We start from the raw sequence: 17,248 nt of genomic DNA, 5'->3' as shown, positions 1-17,248 counted from the left end.
GGAAAAGTGCTGTGATATACTGCTGTCCTGGGGAAAAGTGATAAAAGAACACGCACTGAATAATCCTTTTTCTAAAAGTTTTTTGTTTTTTGTTTGTTTGGGGGTTTGGGGGTAGTTTTTGTTTTTGTTTTTGTTTTAGTAAGCTCCATGAACAATGTGGGGCTTGAACTCATACCCCAAGATCAAGAGTTGTATGCTCCAGCAGCTGAGCCATCCAGGCAGCCCCTTTTTCTAAAAGTTTTAAATGCAAACTATGCATAGAAAAGAGACAGGATAGTCACCTAAATATTAACTCAGTACACTTAAAATTTGTGAGCTTTATTACATATAAATTATTTCTCAAAAGAAGTTTTAGAAAATACTGACACAGGCTGCTTTAGTGGCCACTCTGGAGTCATTCTATTCTGGTCTGGCAGGTGAAATTATGGGTATTTTTTTCTTTTTTTTTTTTTTGAAGGATTTTATTTATTTACTTCAGAGAGAGAGAGCAGGGTGGAGGGGCAGAGAAAGAGGGAGAGAATCTCAAGCTGACTCCCCAAGCCCAACTTGGGCTGGATCCCACGACCCTGAGATCATGACCTGAGCCAAATCAAGAGTCCGAGGCTAAACGGACTGGGCCACCCAGACGCCCCTAATTATGGGTATTCTTCATTGTGTTTTCTGTTTTCCAACATATTGGTAGTAAATATGTAGACAGACCACTCTATGGGGGAGCACTATCTGGGGGAGTCTGGCAGCGCCTTGGAGGGAAGACGGCAGAGGAACGGTGCGGAGGCACTTAATCCTGGCCCGGCCTGCCAGGTGGGGGAAGAGGCAGACACTTGCCCTCTGGTTTCTCCATCCCCTGGACCAGCCAGCTCCGGCCGGCTCAGCCACGAACACGCCCAGAACGGGTTGTTTCAGGAACCGCCCTCATGGAAGATAGAGCCAGGATGCAGGGCCTGGAGAGGGACGAGCCAAGGTCCCTTGATAAATGCTGCATATTTATAACCATCTCTCTCTCCCCTCCCGCAGATCTCTTCGTTTGGTTTCACTCTCACAGCTTGGCCCATTGCGGGTTAAAGGGATGCGGTGAGCAATATTTACCGCGGGCGGAGACGTGGGTGGTTTCGTGGAGGGTGGCACTGAGCTCGGCTCTCACTTGCCTCTTACTGGAAACAATACTGCCATTATTGAGCGCTGACCATGTGCCAGTTGTGTGCCTACATAATTGCATTTCTCACCACAACCCTGTGAGGTCTCTACTGCTCTGATGCCCACTTTGCTGATAAAGAACTGGAGGCTCAGAGAGGTTAAGGAGCCCGCCCTAGGTAACACAGCCAATTAGATGGTAGTAGATCCAGGAAGGATTCCAACCCCCGCGCGCCGGTTCCAGCTAGTGAGCCCGCCCCCTACGGGGCCCTGGACCGGCGAGGCCGGGCCTCCCAAGGTCAGGGAAGGCGCAGCCCCGCAGACCCTGCGGCCTCCTGGGGCTGGCGAGCTGTCGTGGGGCCAGGTCCCGACTGGGGGAGGTGGGCACAGCGGCGAGTGCAGAGTGGCCGTCCCCGCCCGAGGCGGGCGGCAGCGGCGGGGCCCTGCTGGGCAGCGGGCGAGCCCGAGGGCGCCTCCGGACAGTTCCCATAAACAGGGGCGGGGCGGGGCGGGGCGGGGCGGGGCTTGGCCCCGGCCCCGCATTTCCGGGGACGCCGCGCGGGACGGAGGGTGTTCGCGGGGACACTGCGTCCCCCGGGAGTGCGTCGGGCGGGCCAGGCAGGCGGGGCGAGCCTGGGGGCGGCCCGGGAAGAGGAGCCGCGCCGCAGAGGTGGCCCTGCCGTGGGCGGTGGTCGCGCGGGGGCCGTGACCCTCGCAGGTAGGCGCAGGGGGCAGGGCGGCCGGGAGCCGAGGCCCTGGGAGAGGGACGGACGAGGGCAAAGCCGCCGAAGCCGCCGCCGCCGCCGCCCCCGCTTCCCGCCGGGCCCCTCTCCCGAGAGGGCGCCACCTGCACGCTCTGATGGGCACCGGCGCCAGCCACTGGGGGAGCTTGTTGCCATGGCAGCGCGGGAGGCTGGGCCCTTGTTCCCATGGCCACCCGGGGCCTCGGCGCAGAGTCCTTTTAGCAGTGCCTTCAACCTACTCCCGACTCCCAAATCTAGAACGGAGAGAGAGGCAGGAGTCCTGGCCCGGGAGGGAAATCGTTTGGGATTTGGAAGAAGCCTGGGCCCTTCCTCGTAATGGTCGTGGTGTGGACTTTGGATTAGGCTTTTGTCCTGGCTGTTTCTGTCTGAGTGACACGTGGATGTAGGGGTTAGGAAGGAAAGACGCTGGGATCCTGGAAATGAGGCTGATCTAGTGGCCACTCTGGAGTCGTTCGGGTCTGGCCAAAAGACTCAGAATCCCTGCATCCCCCAGGGAAAGTCTTCAGCCCTGTGCTCATATTTCCGAACCTGATTGTGAGTAGGTAATTTCACTTAGGAATCATAGGATTCTTGTTAAGACTCAAATGCCGCAAGAATGGTGAAGCGCATACTTTTTTTAAAAAATTGTGGGTTTTTTTCCCATTGATGCTTTAGAACTGAAAGAAGTTTAGGAATCCACCTAGTTGCACCTTCTCACTTTCATAAGAGAAACTGGACCCAGAGAAGTTAAATTACTTCCCAAGATGACAGTGGGTTGGGAAGATCAGCATTTGAGGCCAGTATCCTGACTTAAAGGCCATGGCTGTTGCCTTTTTGGTTATTTTACTGAAGCTCAGGGAAGTCTGGGATAAGTCCCCTGGCAACCCTGGGGCTCAAGCTTTTGGTGACAGGTGACCTAAAGATGGGCCGTGGAGGCTGGAGCCTTGGGGAGAGCTGAAAGAGCCCCTCTCCCTTGTGCGTCGGTCCTGTGCCTTGGGGCTCTTGCTTTAATATGATATTTGACAGGATTGGCTTAAATAAATCCCCAGGAGCCACGCATTCAGCAGCTCTCCAAAATACCATTTCTTCTGAAGCCAACAGATCTGTTCAGACTGTATGAGCGCCCTTTGGCTGCCCCAAAGCAGGGAAGTGGGACTTCCCCCCCATCAGTGAGGTGCTTTTTCCTCTGAAAAGGTTTAAGAGGGAGGTGGGAAGAGAGATCCAGGAAGAAACACATGAACGAATCATTTGGAAATGATTCGAGCAGAAAACTCACGTATTCATTTATTAAACATTTACTGGGTACCCACTGTTTGCAAGCTCTGCACTGGGGCAGAAGATTAAAAACCTGTGTTAGGCAGGCCTGGTCCCTACACTCAAGAAGCTTGTGAAAGAGATGGCCAGAGAGAAATGTGATGTGTAAACAAGCGTATCACTAGAGCACAATGCGTGCCTTAATGGAAATCTGAGCCCAGAGCAGCGGAGCCCAGAGGAGCAGCTCCGGAAATCAGCTGAAAACAGCATGAGTCTAGCCTGCACCACCTGGGAGCACTTCTGGGGCTCTGCCAAGGGGGCCCTGGCCAATACCTTTGTTGGGAGACAAAGGAATGAGTGAGTGAAAGTGTCTAGACAAATGTGGCTCAGGATGGGGATTCTCGGGAAAGAAGAGTTTTAGGGACCCTGATAAACTGTAAACCCTATGAAGGCAGCGACCTGTCTGTTTCTTTCAGTTTCTGCAGCGCTTACAAGGTAACGCGTGGACAAGAAAGATTTGTTGAGCGGATGAAAGAAGGAAGGAAGGGAATAAAAGAGGGAAGAATGGGGGAGAAGAGGAAGGAAGGAAGGAAAGGGACAGCAGTTTATATGATTAAGGAGAGGATGGCTGTGAGTTGAGACAAAACCCTGGTTGAAATTCTAACTACAGGTTCTGGAGTCAGATCTGCGTTCTGGTGCTACTCCTGACTTACCGCTGGGGTGACCTTAGGAAGTCCCTGAACCTCTCTGTGCCCCAGTTTCTCAGCTCAGGAGTGGGGATATAATAATTCCTCTCTCTCTCTGTTGTGAGAATTACATAAAAGATTGAACAGAAAAAGCTCAGCGCACAGTGTCTGCCTCAGTGAGTAGTAAGTATTCAGTAATAGCCTTACAAACGTCAACTTTGCTTTAGGTGAAATAATCTGCCAAGCAATTCATGTCAAGATTATAAAACTACTCCAAAAATGAGATAAATAATTTCTTTTTACCTGATAAAGGCTAATTGTGAAAGGTGCCTGTGTCTGCAGATTAGCATACCTCAAAGAAATGGTTCTTTACTTTTTTTTTAAGATTTTATTTATTTATTCGACAGAGACACAGCGAGAGAGGGAACACAAGCAGGGGGAGTGGGAGAGGGAGAAGCAGGCTTCCCGCGGAGCAGGGAGCCCGATGCGGGGCTCAATGTGGGGCTCAATGTGGGGCTCGATCCCAGGACTCCAGGATCATGACCTGAGCCGAAGGCAGCCGCTTAACGACTGAGCCACCCAGGCGCCCTGGTTCTTTACCTTTTTTTTTTTTGTAGGGGGAAGGGAACGGTGATCTTTTTGAAAGTAGATGAAAGCTCTGCTCTCACCAGAGACCACATATCATTCTTAGGGTTCATAGCTCCCTGAAGCCCGCCCTTGCTGCTCATAGGCTGTCATGAAAGAACTAAGGCAGAATTCACAGAGGAAGAGCCTGGGAAGAGCAAGGTGGGCCTGCTCTCATTCAGGGGGTTTGTGGGGTCCCTGTGGAAACCACAGCTGGAGGAGCTGGAGCTCTGCCTAGGCAGCTGGGTGGTCCAGGCTCCGGGCCCAGGTCCCCCAGAGACCCTCCTCTGCTTTGGACAAGCTGGGCCCACTTGGAGCCTCATAGTGTCCTCCGGCCTGATGCTTCCTCACAACGCATCAACGGTGCTGCCAGGAGTCCTGGGCCAGGGTGCCTGGTGTGCAAGATAATTGTCCCAGCACGGATCTTTGGTGTCCCCACACCAGCTCTGTGAGTGTTGTCTCTTAATACCACTGCTTTAGGGTGTGGCAAGTGGGGACACCTCCCTCCACCATGACCAAACAGGACAGTAGTCCTCTCTTTGGAGCTGCAGGAAATCCGTGGAACCTGCGTCTATCCCCCACCACCCTGAGGGGCTCGCCCGTCTTCGCCCACTCTGTAGGAAGCAGTGGAACCAAGAGCAAGATGATCTCTCTGGCAGCCACCGGGTGAACCGAGGTGACCAGGAAACTACAGGGGTCAGAGAGCCCCTCATCTTTGCGAAGGGAGAGCCTTGGGCTTCCGGAAAGGAGGTTAGTTTCCTGGGGTGGAGGAAGGGCCCTGACCCGGGCCTTCTTTCCCTTCACGGGGCAATGGCCAGGAGTCTGGAGCTCCGAGTGAGATTCAAAGAGGAAGAACTTGGTGGCAAAGGGGACAATGGATTCCTGATTTCTTGGTATCTTGGGAAGGGAGGGGCCTCAGGCCTGATAAGCCAAAATGGAAACCACGCTTTCCTAGATCCTTAGAACGTCTACCTCCCACCTAAGAGTGGATGCTGTGGTGTCAGAGAAGGAGAGCCCTGAGCAGTCACTGCGCCTCTTCCGGGTGGCAGGTGCCAAGCATCAGCCAGGCCAACTACCCAGGCCCCCTAGTCCCCCCCCCCCCCCCCCCGCCGCGAGCAGGACTGCAGGCCCAGGCAGACAGGGCCTCCCCCCGCCACAGCTGGTGTTGGGGGCAGGGGAGTGACAGTGGTAACGTCATGTTCTACCCTGTCAGGACTGGGACAGGTCGAGCCCTGCTGGTTGCACCCCAGCCCTGTGGGGCAGGGGGATCCCCTCCCAGGGAGTGGCCAACTCAGGCCCCAACAGGCCCCAGCGGGGCTGGCACTGGGGCGTGGGGTAGGCTCTTCGCCACAGCGAGCGCGGCGGGGGCCCGGGCTGGGCAGGCCGGTTCCTTCTCCTCTGGAGAGTTGCAGACTCAGCACTGGACTTGGAGGAGGCAGCTGAACCCGAGGGGAGAGGCCAGAAGGGGCTCCTCGGGGCCGGGCGTAAGATGGTTAGGAGTTACTGAGGTCGTGGCAACTTGCGGGTAGGGGAGGCGAGCCGCCGCCTCAGGAAGCCTGGCTCGGCTCGGGGGGCGCTCACCGCAGGCCTCACCGCCGGGGCCCGGATGTCAGGGGCTCTCCTCAGTTCTGCTCAGCCCTGGGAGGGACTGCTGGCGTTCCCATCTCACAGATGAGGAAGCTGAGGCTCAGGGACATCGTGTGGCTGGCTCACAGCCCACAGAGTAACGGATGGTGCTGACATCCTTTGGGCAGAACTGGCGTGCTTCGCAACTGGATCCTACCACCTACCAGGGCCAGAAACCCAGGGACCAGTGGAGGGGTCAGAACAGAATGGGGGTCGGGGATGAGGCCATTTCCATGTGTTGCCAGACTCTGGTTAAAAGCTGCCCATGAGGCCTGAAGGCAGTGTTGGTGCCGTGAATGCCCTCTGCTGTGGAGGGTGCTGCCCCCGGGAGGCTCCCAGCCCCCAGGAGGCTCCCAGCCCCCAGGATCTGGAAGTCACTGGCCGATTTAAAAGCACACATGGTGTGCCAGCTGGTGTCGCTTCCTCATCAAAATGTATTGATGCTGCTGCCCAGCCCCTGGGGAGGAGACACCAGCGGCGTGCCCAGCCAGGGGGTGGGGTGGGGGGGGCAGCTGCAGCTGCAGCCTGCCATCAGAGGACGGCCCGGGGCTACGGGGGGATGGTGGCAGGGGGCCAAGGCCCGGGGAGCTGGGCCGCAGCCCGTGCGTGTCTGTGAGGCCTGGCCAGGCAGCCTGCCAGCAGAGCCTGGGACGGGGAGGAGCTCGGTGCCACTCCAGAGCAGGGGTGGATGGGACCTCTGGGTTCAGGCTTCATCGGGCTTTGGCAGGAGGCCCCTCCCCCGTGGCCAACAAACAAAGCAGTGACTCCCAGAGTAGAACTGTGGGAGCTGGAAAGCAAGGTTGCCCTGGGTGGGAATGAGAGCAGGCGGGCCTGGCCAGGGGCCGCCTGGCAGGAACCATCCGTGCCCAAGGACGTGGCTGGCCTGCACCTGGGCAGGGCCTGTACCTGTAGACCATGAGCGATGATTGATTGCTTGGGAAGCTGGCAGTGTCCTGACCATGGCACTGCCAGCACTCTGCCTGGCCTAGGCCCGCTGCCGTCTTCCTTTGTGCTAAGCAGGTTAGAGAGGCAATGGGCACATGAGTTTGTGTGCTTTACGTTTTTATCCTTTTTCTCTTTATTTTCTTCTCTTGTAGGCTCTGATTTCTCTTCATTCTCTCCCTCTTCTGTAGCTCTTCTCATCTTTTTAAAAAATTTTTTATTTATTTGGGGCACCTGGGTGGCTCAGATGGGCTCAGATGGTTAAGCGTCTGCCTTCGGCTCAGGTCATGATCTCTGGGTCCTGGGATCGAGCCCCGCATCGGTCTCCTGGCTCAGCGGGGAGTCTGCTTCTCCCTCTCCCTTTGCCCCTCCCCCTGCTCATGCTCGCTCGCTCTCTCAAGTGAGTAAAATCTTAAAAAAAAAAAAAAGATTTTATTTAGAAAGAGCGTGAGTGTGGGAGGGACAGAGGGAGAGAGCAGAATCCCAAGCCGACTCCGTGCGGAGCCCGGAGCCCGACACAGGGTTCGATCCCGCGACCTTGAGATCATGACCTGAGCCAAAATCAAGAGTCAGATGCTTAACTGACTGAGCCACCCAGGTGCCCCTGTAGTTCTTCTCATTTTGTTCTTCTCCCATCTGATCCTACAGGTGAGTTGTTGTTGTTTTTTAACCTTTTGGCTTCTTTGTTTTTGTTTTTTGTTTTTCCCACGATAACAGGTATAAGATATGAATTTACATACAGGAAAATGCACAGATCTTAAGTGTACAGCTCAAAACATGTTAACATTTGTATACACTTGTGAGACCAACACCCAGATCAAGATAGAGAATATTCTGGCCTAAAGTTTCCTTCTCTGCCTACTAGGCATGTGCCCCCTAGGCCGAACATCTCTCACCATCGAGAAGTTTCATTTGGCCCCTCTGTATATATTCTCATACACATTTTATCTCTCATTTTTGTGTTTTTGCCTTCCTTCTACGTGTGTGTGTGTCTGTGCCAGAGAGAGGGAGAGAAAAGGAGAGACTGGGAGGGAGAGCCAGAGAGAAGAGACCCAGGGGAGGATGGGAGGGTGGAAAGGGCGAGGGCCGTGTGAGTGTGAATGGGGAAAGAGAGGGCCCGGCTTCACGACTCCATCTTGCTGGCTGGGGGCACAGACGCGTTGCTTTTCTCTTCGTCTCTTATGCTGCCTTTCCAAGCCGCCCCTGAGCTCTTTATAAACCCCGATTTTCTGGCCAAGAAAGACTTGCCTACATCCAAGAGTGGCAGAGGGGAGCAGGGGACACAGCATTGGCTTGGGAACCACTTTTAATCCCACAGGAAGTCAGCTCAAATGAGGTCTCTCTCGGTCAGTCATCCTCCTGTTTTTTCCAGTCTGGGGGAGAACAAATTAGCATGCTAACGGAAGACAGAGGAGCCCGCAAGGGCCGATGTTGCCATCTTGGGGGCATGGATTGGAGGGTACTCCTCCAGGTCCCTCATTTTGTCAGCCCTGCTAGAGTGCCACGCTAGGCAGTAGGGGTTCCAAAGATATGGAATTGTCACTGTCCTCAAGAGACTCGCCACCCATTTGGCATACGACATACTTGAAGCATTTGAGCAACCACAAACAGGGTGTAATTACCCACCAAGCGAGGCCGCATCAGCCTCTGCCTCTTCTCTTCAGGGATGAGCAGAGCAGCCAGACAACCCATGTGTTGCCAAGACACTAGGGCACACCAGCCTCACTGCCATTTGGAGAGCTAGCTGATGCAGAGATCCGGGCACCCACCAGCTACTAACTGAGCACGTGCCACTCACCAGCCCCTGTTCCGGTTAAGAACGGTAAGGAGACGCTGAAAGGAAATGCCGTAGCTAGTACCTGGATTTCAACAAGGTTTCTCACAATTGTTTCATAATATTCTTGTGGATAATATGGAGAAATGTGGGCTGAGGAGTGCAGGTCAGAGGAGACACATAGCTGGTTGTTCAACCTACAAAGGATATTGATCAGTTTCCACCCTGATAGAGGTCTCTGGTGGCCCTGGCTCTGCTTTTGGCCCCATTCTATCCGATCTTTCCCCCCAAAACTTACAAACCCCTGAAACACCTGGAACTTTTCTATATCAACTAATTGTTAAAACTTTGTGACAGTCGCACTCACTCTAACACACACACACACACACACACGTTTTTGCTGAATCATTGGAAAGTAGGTTGTAGACATGACACTTCACCTCTACAAACTTCAGCAGGCATCTCTGAAGGATGGTAACATTCCCCTAAAACCACAGTGCCATTGTCATACCAAAGAAAATGAGCAATAGTACCATAATACCTAAGACACAGTGCACCGTAACATTTCCCCCAATTCGGAATGGCTTTCTTTTTTTTTCTTTCAAGATTCCATCAGTGTTCACATATTTCTTCTGATTATCATGTCTCTTTTCGTTTCTTGACCTAAAATAGTCCCCTTGTCTTTTTTATCTTGAGCTTTTTGAAGAGTCCCAGCTAGCTGTCTTTGTAGAATGCGGGCTGTATCTGATTGTGTGCTTATCATTAGATCCGGGTTTGCCAGAAGTGCTCCAAGGACCGGTGATGTTGTGTATTTCTTGTTGCATCATACCAGGAAGTAAATGCATCAGGCACTCGCATTACTGGTGATGCTGCTTTATTTATTTTTTTAAAGATTTTATTTATTTATTTGAGAGAGAGAGAGGGGAGAGCATGAACAGAGGGAGGGTCAGAGGGAGAGGGAGAAGGAGACTCCCTGCAGAGCAGGGAGCCCCAGGAAGGGCTCCATCCCAAGACCCTGGGATCATGACCTGAGCCGAAGGCAGGCACTTAACTCACTGAGCCACCCAGGCACCCCCGGTCATGCTTCTTTAGGCCACTTGGTTAAGGTAGTGGCTGCCAGAGTTCTTCCCCAGAGATACATTTTCCTTTTGGTAATTAGTAAGTCACTTGTAGGACAGACTTTGAGACCTTGTTCATATACAGTTTCCCAAAAATCTTCTACCCAGTGGCTTAGCATCCACTGATTACCCTTGCTTGAACCGAGGCTTTCTGAAGTCTACTCTTTCTTCTACAGTCATCAGCCAACATTCTTCTATAAAGAAAAGCTTCCTTTCTACCTCTTTTCTTTCTCTCTGTGTGTTTTCCTGAGTTTCACTGCAGACTAATGGATTGTTTTATTTTGATGCATTAGGACCCATTACTTCAGTATGCTTTTTGATTCTCAAATTATCTCAAGTTTAGTCATCAAGCTGGGCCTATGTCCTTTTGACATGACCCCATTAATCTTTCATCACTTCCTTGCTTTTTGGCCCAAACAAAATGTCCCAGGCTTGCCTTCCCCAAGGAGACCTGGTACCTTTTATTGGAGAGTGGGTAATAGGTCTGCTCACCTAGTATGTTTTTTTTTTTTTAAGATTTTATTTTTAAGTAGTCTCTACACCCAACATGGGGATTGAACTTACAACCCCAAGATCAAGAGCCTCACGCTCTACCGACTGAGCCAGCCAGGCACCCCTGACACCCAATATTTTTTATCAATGACTCAAATAAAGGCTAAGAAATGATTACCAAATTTACTGATGATTCAAAACTGGGAAGGGAAGTCAAATTCTATGATAATAGAATGAATACTCAAAATGACCTCAATAGGATGAAATTTGGACCAGAACTAGTAGATTTAAAGGAGATCAATATGAAGTCCTGTGCTTAGGTTGAAAATGTTAATTGCATAATTTGAGGTTTGGGGGAACTCTTTACTAGATGAAAGTTGGTATAGAAAAGTAGCTCTGGTTGTTAGCTGACATGAGCCAGCAGTTTCCATGACTCTTGGGTTACATCCATCCATCCATCCATCCATTCATTCATTCATTCATTCATTCATTCATTCGTGTAGCCAATACTTATTGAGGGTCTGCCATATGCCAGGCACTGTTCTAGAAGCTTGGGCCATGTTAGTTAACTCCCGAATAAGCAAAAAAATCCCTGCCCTCCTCGGGCGCCTGGGTGGCTCAGTCGGTTAAGCGTCTGCCTTCAGCTCAGGTCATGATCCCAGGGTCCTGGCATCGAGCTCCGCATAGGGCTTCTTGCTTGGTGGGGAGTCTGCTTCTCCTTCTCCCTCTGCTGCTCCCCCTGCTTGTGCTCTCTCTCTCTCTCTGTCAAATAAATAAATAAAATCTTTGAAAAAAAAAAACCCCTGCCCTCCTCAGTCAACATTCTTGGTGCTGGGGAGTGGGGTCAGGTGGGGATTTCAGGCAATAAGGAAAAACCACAGCAAAGGTGATGAGTGCTTTGAAAGATTTTCTCCAGGTAAGGGGATATGGGTGGAAGTTCAGATTCTTCAAGAAGGTGATCTTTGAGCAAGGGTCTGAAGGAAGCAAGGGACTCAATCATGTGGCTATCTGGGGGAAGAGTGCCCCAGGCAGAGGGAGTAGCCAGGACAAAGGTCCTAAGAGGAGTGTGGTGGGGGGTGTGCCTGAAGTAGAGTGAGTAGGGGGAGAGCAGTGGAGGATGTGGTGGGGGTGAGGATGGCACAGGGCCTTGTACACCACTGTAAGTCTTTGGCTTTTATTCTGAGTGAGACAGGGAACCCTTGGAGGGTTTCAAGCAAAGGAGTGCCATGACCTTACTGGTTTTGAAAGATTCTCGTTGCTGAGTTGAGAATAGGTTGCAGGGAAGCAGAGGTAGCAGTTAGGAGGAACTTGCAGTAAGCAGGAGAAAGAGGGTGCTGATAGTCATCCCCCCCCCACACACACACTGGGAGGTGGTGAATGGTCAGATTATGGATTTCGTAGTGGGTCAGATGTGAGGAAATGAAATAAAGTAGTTAGGCAGCTTGAAGACGGACTTGACTTTAAATGAGATGGAGAAACTCACATAGGAGGAACCCATTTTGGGGAGGGAGAGGGGAGACATCAGGAGCTTAGTGTAGGACATGTTGGATATGAGATGCCTGTCGGACAAGACAGCCCGATAGAAATGTTGAGGCCATCTGGAGTTCGGGACAGAGGTCCTGGCTGCAGATAGAAGCCTGAGTATAATTGGCTAAAAAGCAGATTGACACCATTAATAGAGGTAAAGTGTCTAAGGCCTGCAATGCTAGAACCTCTGGTGGTTGGTGCTGCCCACATCCTGTGTGGAAGTCTGTGTCCAGTGCTGAGCGCCCTTTTATAAAAGGGGTGCTACTAGCCTGGACCGTGTCCACAGAAGGGTGTTAGGATGGTGGAGGTACAGGGGCGCCTGGGTGGCTCAGTCGGTTAAGCGACTGCCTTTCATGATCCTGGAGTCCTGGGATCAAGTCCCGCATCGGGCTCCCTGCTCCGCGGTGAGTCTGCTTCTCCCTCGGACCCTCCCCCCTCTCATGCTCTATTTCATTCTCTCTCTCAAATAAATAAATAAATAAATCTTAAAAAAAAAAAAAAAAAAGGATGGTGGAGGTACAGAAATCACAGAGCATGAAGAAGCCTGACTAGGAGAGGAGACCTGGGACCATGTGGGTGCTATGCCCATCTCCTGACAGCCACCCTGTGGGAAAGGAAGTGGCAGGCCCTGGGGGTGGGGTGAAAGTGACAGGTGGTGGCTCTGAGGAGGCTAGTTATGGCTGGGGGTGAAGAGGAACTTTCCAGCCAATTTCTGGAGAAACCATCACCACTGCCAGGAAATGACTAGCCTAGTGGAGGTTTTCAAACTGCCTTTGACTTGAAGTGCAGGAAGAATTACATTTTACTGCAATCCTGTGCACCTTTAGGAAAAGTTGAAACACGTTTCCCAACACTTTCTGATCTCCCGTGATCATTGCACTTTGATATTTGCTATTCTGCCTTTTTCCTTAAGATTTTATTTATTTGAGAGAGCGCACGTGAGCACAAGCAGGGGGAGCAGCAGGGGGAGAGGGAGAAGCAGGCTCCGCAGGGAGCCCCACCTGCTGCTGGATCACAGGACCTCGGGATCACGACCTGAGCGGACGGCAGACGCTTACGGGACTGAGCCACCCAGGCTATTCTCCTTTTTTAATGCTGATAGGAACCCACTAGGGGGTCCAGTCTGCAGTTTGACCTCCCCCCTCCAGTCTCAGCAGAACTAAGCCCCATCCCTGAGGATGTTAGGAGCCAGGATTGTGGTGGGTGCCAGTGGGATTCCACTCCAGCCTGAGGGAGTACTTTCACCAGCCAGGCAACGTGCAGCCTGTGGAGGAGGTCAGTCGTCCTTGACAGTACATTACATGTAGTTATCCCACTTAAGCTAATCTTGCTCCCCCCGCCCCCCCCAAGGTTTGGCTTCGTATGGACATCTAGACGGGGATGACCCCGCAGGGTACCTAGATCAAGCCCTGAGCCCGGAGTGAACGCCCAGCCAAGACCTAAGGTGGGTTGACCCGTGCAGAAGTGAGACTCAGAAGCAACTAGCCTCGTCACTAGCACGGGCTCGGCCGATTCATTTGGTCACGGGCAAGTGGGTGCCAGGAGCACCAGCGTGGGGGGGGGGGGTAAAAGGGGTGGAGACCAAGGCCCGACCCTCGGGAGGCGCCCAGGGAGAGAGACCCACACGTTTTCCCAACGGCAAGCGCTCAGCGGGTCGCAGAGGAGCCGGAAGGGGTCGGGGAGGTGGTGGGACGGCCTGCGAGGCGGGGGAGAAGAACCACGGGTCCGCTCTCCGCGCCCTCGTGCTCCTGCGGCCTCGGCGGCGACTGGTTGGCGTCCTCCAGACGCGCACCGAGCTCGGGCAGCACGCGGCCGCCCCTCGGGCCGGCGGGGCCCCCCCCGCGCGAGGAGGGGGCGGGGCTGGAGCGGAGCGGGAGAGGCGGGGCTAGCCGCCCGACTTCCTCCTTCTGCCCCGCCCACCGCGGGCCACGTGACGGCAGCTCCCCCCACCCCCACCCCCACCCCCCCCAGGTCTAGCGGGCGGGGCTGCAGCCCGCGAGTCAAGTTGAGCCACCTGAGCCGGAGCCCGGAGGACGCCGTCGCTCCCCGCTGTCCGGAGCTCCGCGATGGGCCGGGGGAGCCGACCGTGCGCCCCGCGGGGAGCGCTGCCGCCCCGGCCGCCGCCGCTACTCCTGCTGTTCCTGCTGCTGCTCCCGCCGCCGACTCCGGCGCTCGCCCCTCGGATCAGCCTGCCGCTGGGTGAGCGCTGGGGCGACCCCGCGGGGGCGCGGGCTGGGGTCGGGGGGAGGGGAGGCGGCCTGGAGGTGCCTGTGCGGAGGCTGCCGTGACAAAGGAGGCAGGGAGGAGGCGGCCTGTCAGAGGCTTGGGGTCCATTAGGACCCCTCCTCCTTTCAGAGCGCTGCGGGGAGGGAGAGAGAGGAGAGGGCAACTGTGGGGCCGCGGGCCCCTTTCTTCCCTTCCTTTAGAGGGCGGGGTGGGGGGGTGTCTCGCGCCCGCGCTGTCGTCCAAGCTCGCCCCTCGGTAGGGCGTCCTTTTCGGCGGTGGCAGCTCCCCGCCCCCACCCCCGGTGCGGGCTACCCGCTGGTCCGCCTGCCCATCTGCTTGTCTTTGATGCTGACCAGAGCCAGCCGCGGTGCCGCCCCCGAGGGCGTCTCGGGGTGGAGGGGGCCGTGCTTGCCGTCCCATAAACACTGGGGTTCTGGTATTCCAGCAAGTCGCAGCAGGACTCCGGAGCCGCAGCGGGACAGGAGCCCCATCTTCCCTCCCAGCCCTTCACCCTGGCCTGTCGGCGCTGCGCCGGCCCCAACATGGTGGGATCCCTCCGGGGCCCGAGAGCGATCCTACCAGGGATGGGGGCTGCTCTGTGACTCCTAGGCCCTGAGAGAGAATCCTCCTGGGAGTACCATCCTCATTGGTGAGGTCCCTCACCTGGTGCTCATGCCTGCTTCTGTGGCCCCTGGCTCTCCCCTGTCCCTACCCCTTTACGTCTTGTTGCTTCTCCAGCTTCTCTTTGAAATCAGAGGGACCTGGGTTCCAAGCCCATTTCTACTACTGGGCAAGTAATTCCCTTCTCCCTGTGCCCTGGTTTGCTCATCTGCAAAATGGGCACAGTCGTAGGTACCTTGCAAGGCTATCTTGGAGATTTCATGAAACTAGCTGCGTTCTGTGGGCACAAGCTTTATAGGGGCCCAGTAGATGTTGTTTCTCCAAGCCCTTTAACTTGTTGTCACACTGGGAGAATTAGAATAAAAGATGTATGAATTAGAGCTTACATATTGAAGGTAGACCAGACTTCCTTCTCTCTACTGCATCCCCACCCCTGAAAACATTCTGTGTACAGAAGGGAAGAGTAGCAGAATCAGCACTTAGATTAACTCAGGGTGCTTGTGGCCCTGAATAATCCTGTCTGAAACATTGCAAGACCGTACTGAGAACATAGCCTGGGTTCAAATCCTGCCTCCACCACTTAGTAACCATGTGACCTTGAGCAAGCTACTTAACTCTTCCTGTGCCTTGATTTCCTCATCTTTAAAATGGGACAATAATAGCACATACCTCAAGGTTGTGAGGATTAAATCAGTTTATGTTTGAAAAGTCCTTAGGACAGGGCTTGGTACATGGAAACCGCTCCGTAAGTGTTAGCTGGCATTATCGTTACGTGTTAAGCACAGGCTTCATTCTTGCACATCCTGCACAGAGCCAGGGTGACTGCCTGGGGTGGGGGTGGTGCTGTTCGTTTGACCACAGTCCCTTGGGTGCTCCATCTCATTAAGTGAGGATAAACAAGTGTATCCGAACCCGGGCCTACTGCCTTGCCACTTTCTCGGTTGTGGCCACAACTCCCTTTGTCCTTAGACCCTCTTAGCTCTGGCAGGAGGGCAGTAAAGTGGGAACAAATGTTCCGAAGGACTCCATTTATGGCCCTGGGCTAGCTCACAGAGCCATCGCAAGCGCAGCTGGTCTTGTGTCCAGCTCTGGAACTGGACGGGGACCACCCAGAGGGTAACTGAAAGGCAGAATTGGGGAGCCGTGAGGGGGAACTGAGAGGGCGTGCGTCCTGAGAGTGGCTAGAACACTTGGTGGTTATTACCCACATAGCTCTCAGACCTGGCCCACTTCCACAAATCTGTGACTGTTGCCAGGCTGTGTCACACACCAGCGTCCCCCGCACAGGTCAGTTGGTGCTCTGGTCTGGCTGTCTGTGCACTCCCCTCTCCCAGATCCTTAGGTGAAAATCCAAACTCCCAGAGGACTGAGACACAGCCAGTTCCCCTGTTAGGACTGGCACAGATGCATTGCACAAAGGTGTCCCTTGAGAGGTTCAAAGGGCCTAGAAATGGCAGTCGATACTCTGCTTTCCAAGCTGTGGCTCCTAGAAAAAGACAAAGCTTCCGCTGTGTTCCTGAGACTGGGTCTGCCCAGAGGGAGCCTCTTTTTCTAGTCCCCCCAAAGCCCTGGAATAGTTAGCAGCACCTAATACCTGAACTTGTGAGCACACATCCATACTTTACTGATATGGACCACACCCCAGAGGGCCTGCCTCCCTAGACTTTCTCCTGGCCCTTGATACTGGAAGCCCCAGAGGGGAATGCCCTGGTGACTAAACAGGCTCACCTTTGGAGCGTGGCTGCAGGCAGTTTCCTGCCTCATCCTTGGGGGCTTGTTAGATGTTCTTGGCAGCGTGCCTATCCTGGGTAGGCCTGAGGTGACCATGGGGACTCGGCACAAGGGCCCATGGCCCCTCCCTCACAGAAGAGGGAGAGAGGCATGGAGGGAGAGCCTGCACCTCCCTTTCAGGCTACCTGTCCTCCCCTACTGCATTCCCACCCAAGCTCCCCAAGGGCCCAGATGCCTAGGGACAGTGAGCTGTGTCTTTGGTTTGAAACAAAGTCCCTAGAAGTGGAGCGTCCAGGTCATGTGTGGGGTCCTTCCTAGGGAACCCTCACTGCTGTTAATCCGCAGCAGATTCCTGGGACCGTGAAGGAGGGGATTCCCCACTTGTGGTCTCGTCCAGTGGCCAAGGAGGGGGGGAGCTGGGGACTCCAGGGCCAGCTGGGCAAGGAGAGGCCTTAAAGGGAAGTTACTTGTCTCTGTGGAAGGAATGCTTCAAAGAAGTGTGTGCAATTTTGGTTCTGTTGCGCTGGAAGGTGTAGTTTGAAGTTCCAGGACCAAAGACTCAGAAGAGGAGAGCTGCCGAGTGGAAATAATGGCGCCGGGTGTGTGAGCTGCAAGGCCATGTGCCTCCCAGCCGGGCTGTGTAGAAAGAAACAAAGCAAACCTCCTTTGGCTCATGAAAGTCTTATTGAGTTCCCTTATTTGGGCAATTAAGAGGAGTTATTAATTTCCCCCTGCCCCAGAAGTGCCTGTCTG

At 54.0% G+C, this 17,248-nt stretch overlaps 1 protein-coding gene across 8 annotated transcripts in view; it reads left to right on the top strand.

Annotated features, from left to right (window-relative positions):
- Positions 1-1,708: 1,708 nt before the first annotated feature.
- The window catches only part of SEMA4B (semaphorin 4B), a 36,625-nt gene continuing 21,085 nt past the window's right edge, over positions 1,709-17,248 (top strand). The window contains exons 1-5 of one of the 8 annotated variants that reach the window (XM_028122103.2): positions 1,709-1,849; positions 5,059-5,188; positions 8,671-8,828; positions 13,268-13,361; positions 13,889-14,116. In XM_028122103.2, the coding sequence (XP_027977904.2) occupies positions 13,984-14,116 (133 nt within the window). In that variant the 5' untranslated portion in view covers positions 1,709-1,849; positions 5,059-5,188; positions 8,671-8,828; positions 13,268-13,361; positions 13,889-13,983. Of the gene's footprint in view, positions 1,850-1,898; positions 5,189-5,590; positions 5,931-8,670; positions 8,829-13,267; positions 13,362-13,888; positions 14,117-17,248 lie in introns of those variants that run through there. The other 7 variants (XM_028122098.2, XM_028122100.2, XM_028122101.2 and 4 more) reach the window with 7 other exon arrangements.

The sequence above is a fragment of the Eumetopias jubatus genome, unplaced genomic scaffold (assembly GCF_037043125.1).
Source record: "Eumetopias jubatus isolate StellerSeaLion01/CBP00866 unplaced genomic scaffold, mEumJub1_p1.0 scaffold_7, whole genome shotgun sequence".
In the NCBI taxonomy this organism is placed as follows: Eukaryota; Metazoa; Chordata; class Mammalia; order Carnivora; family Otariidae; genus Eumetopias; species Eumetopias jubatus.
Note: the sequence above shows the minus strand (reverse complement) of the source record. Positions and strands in the feature narration are given on the sequence as shown.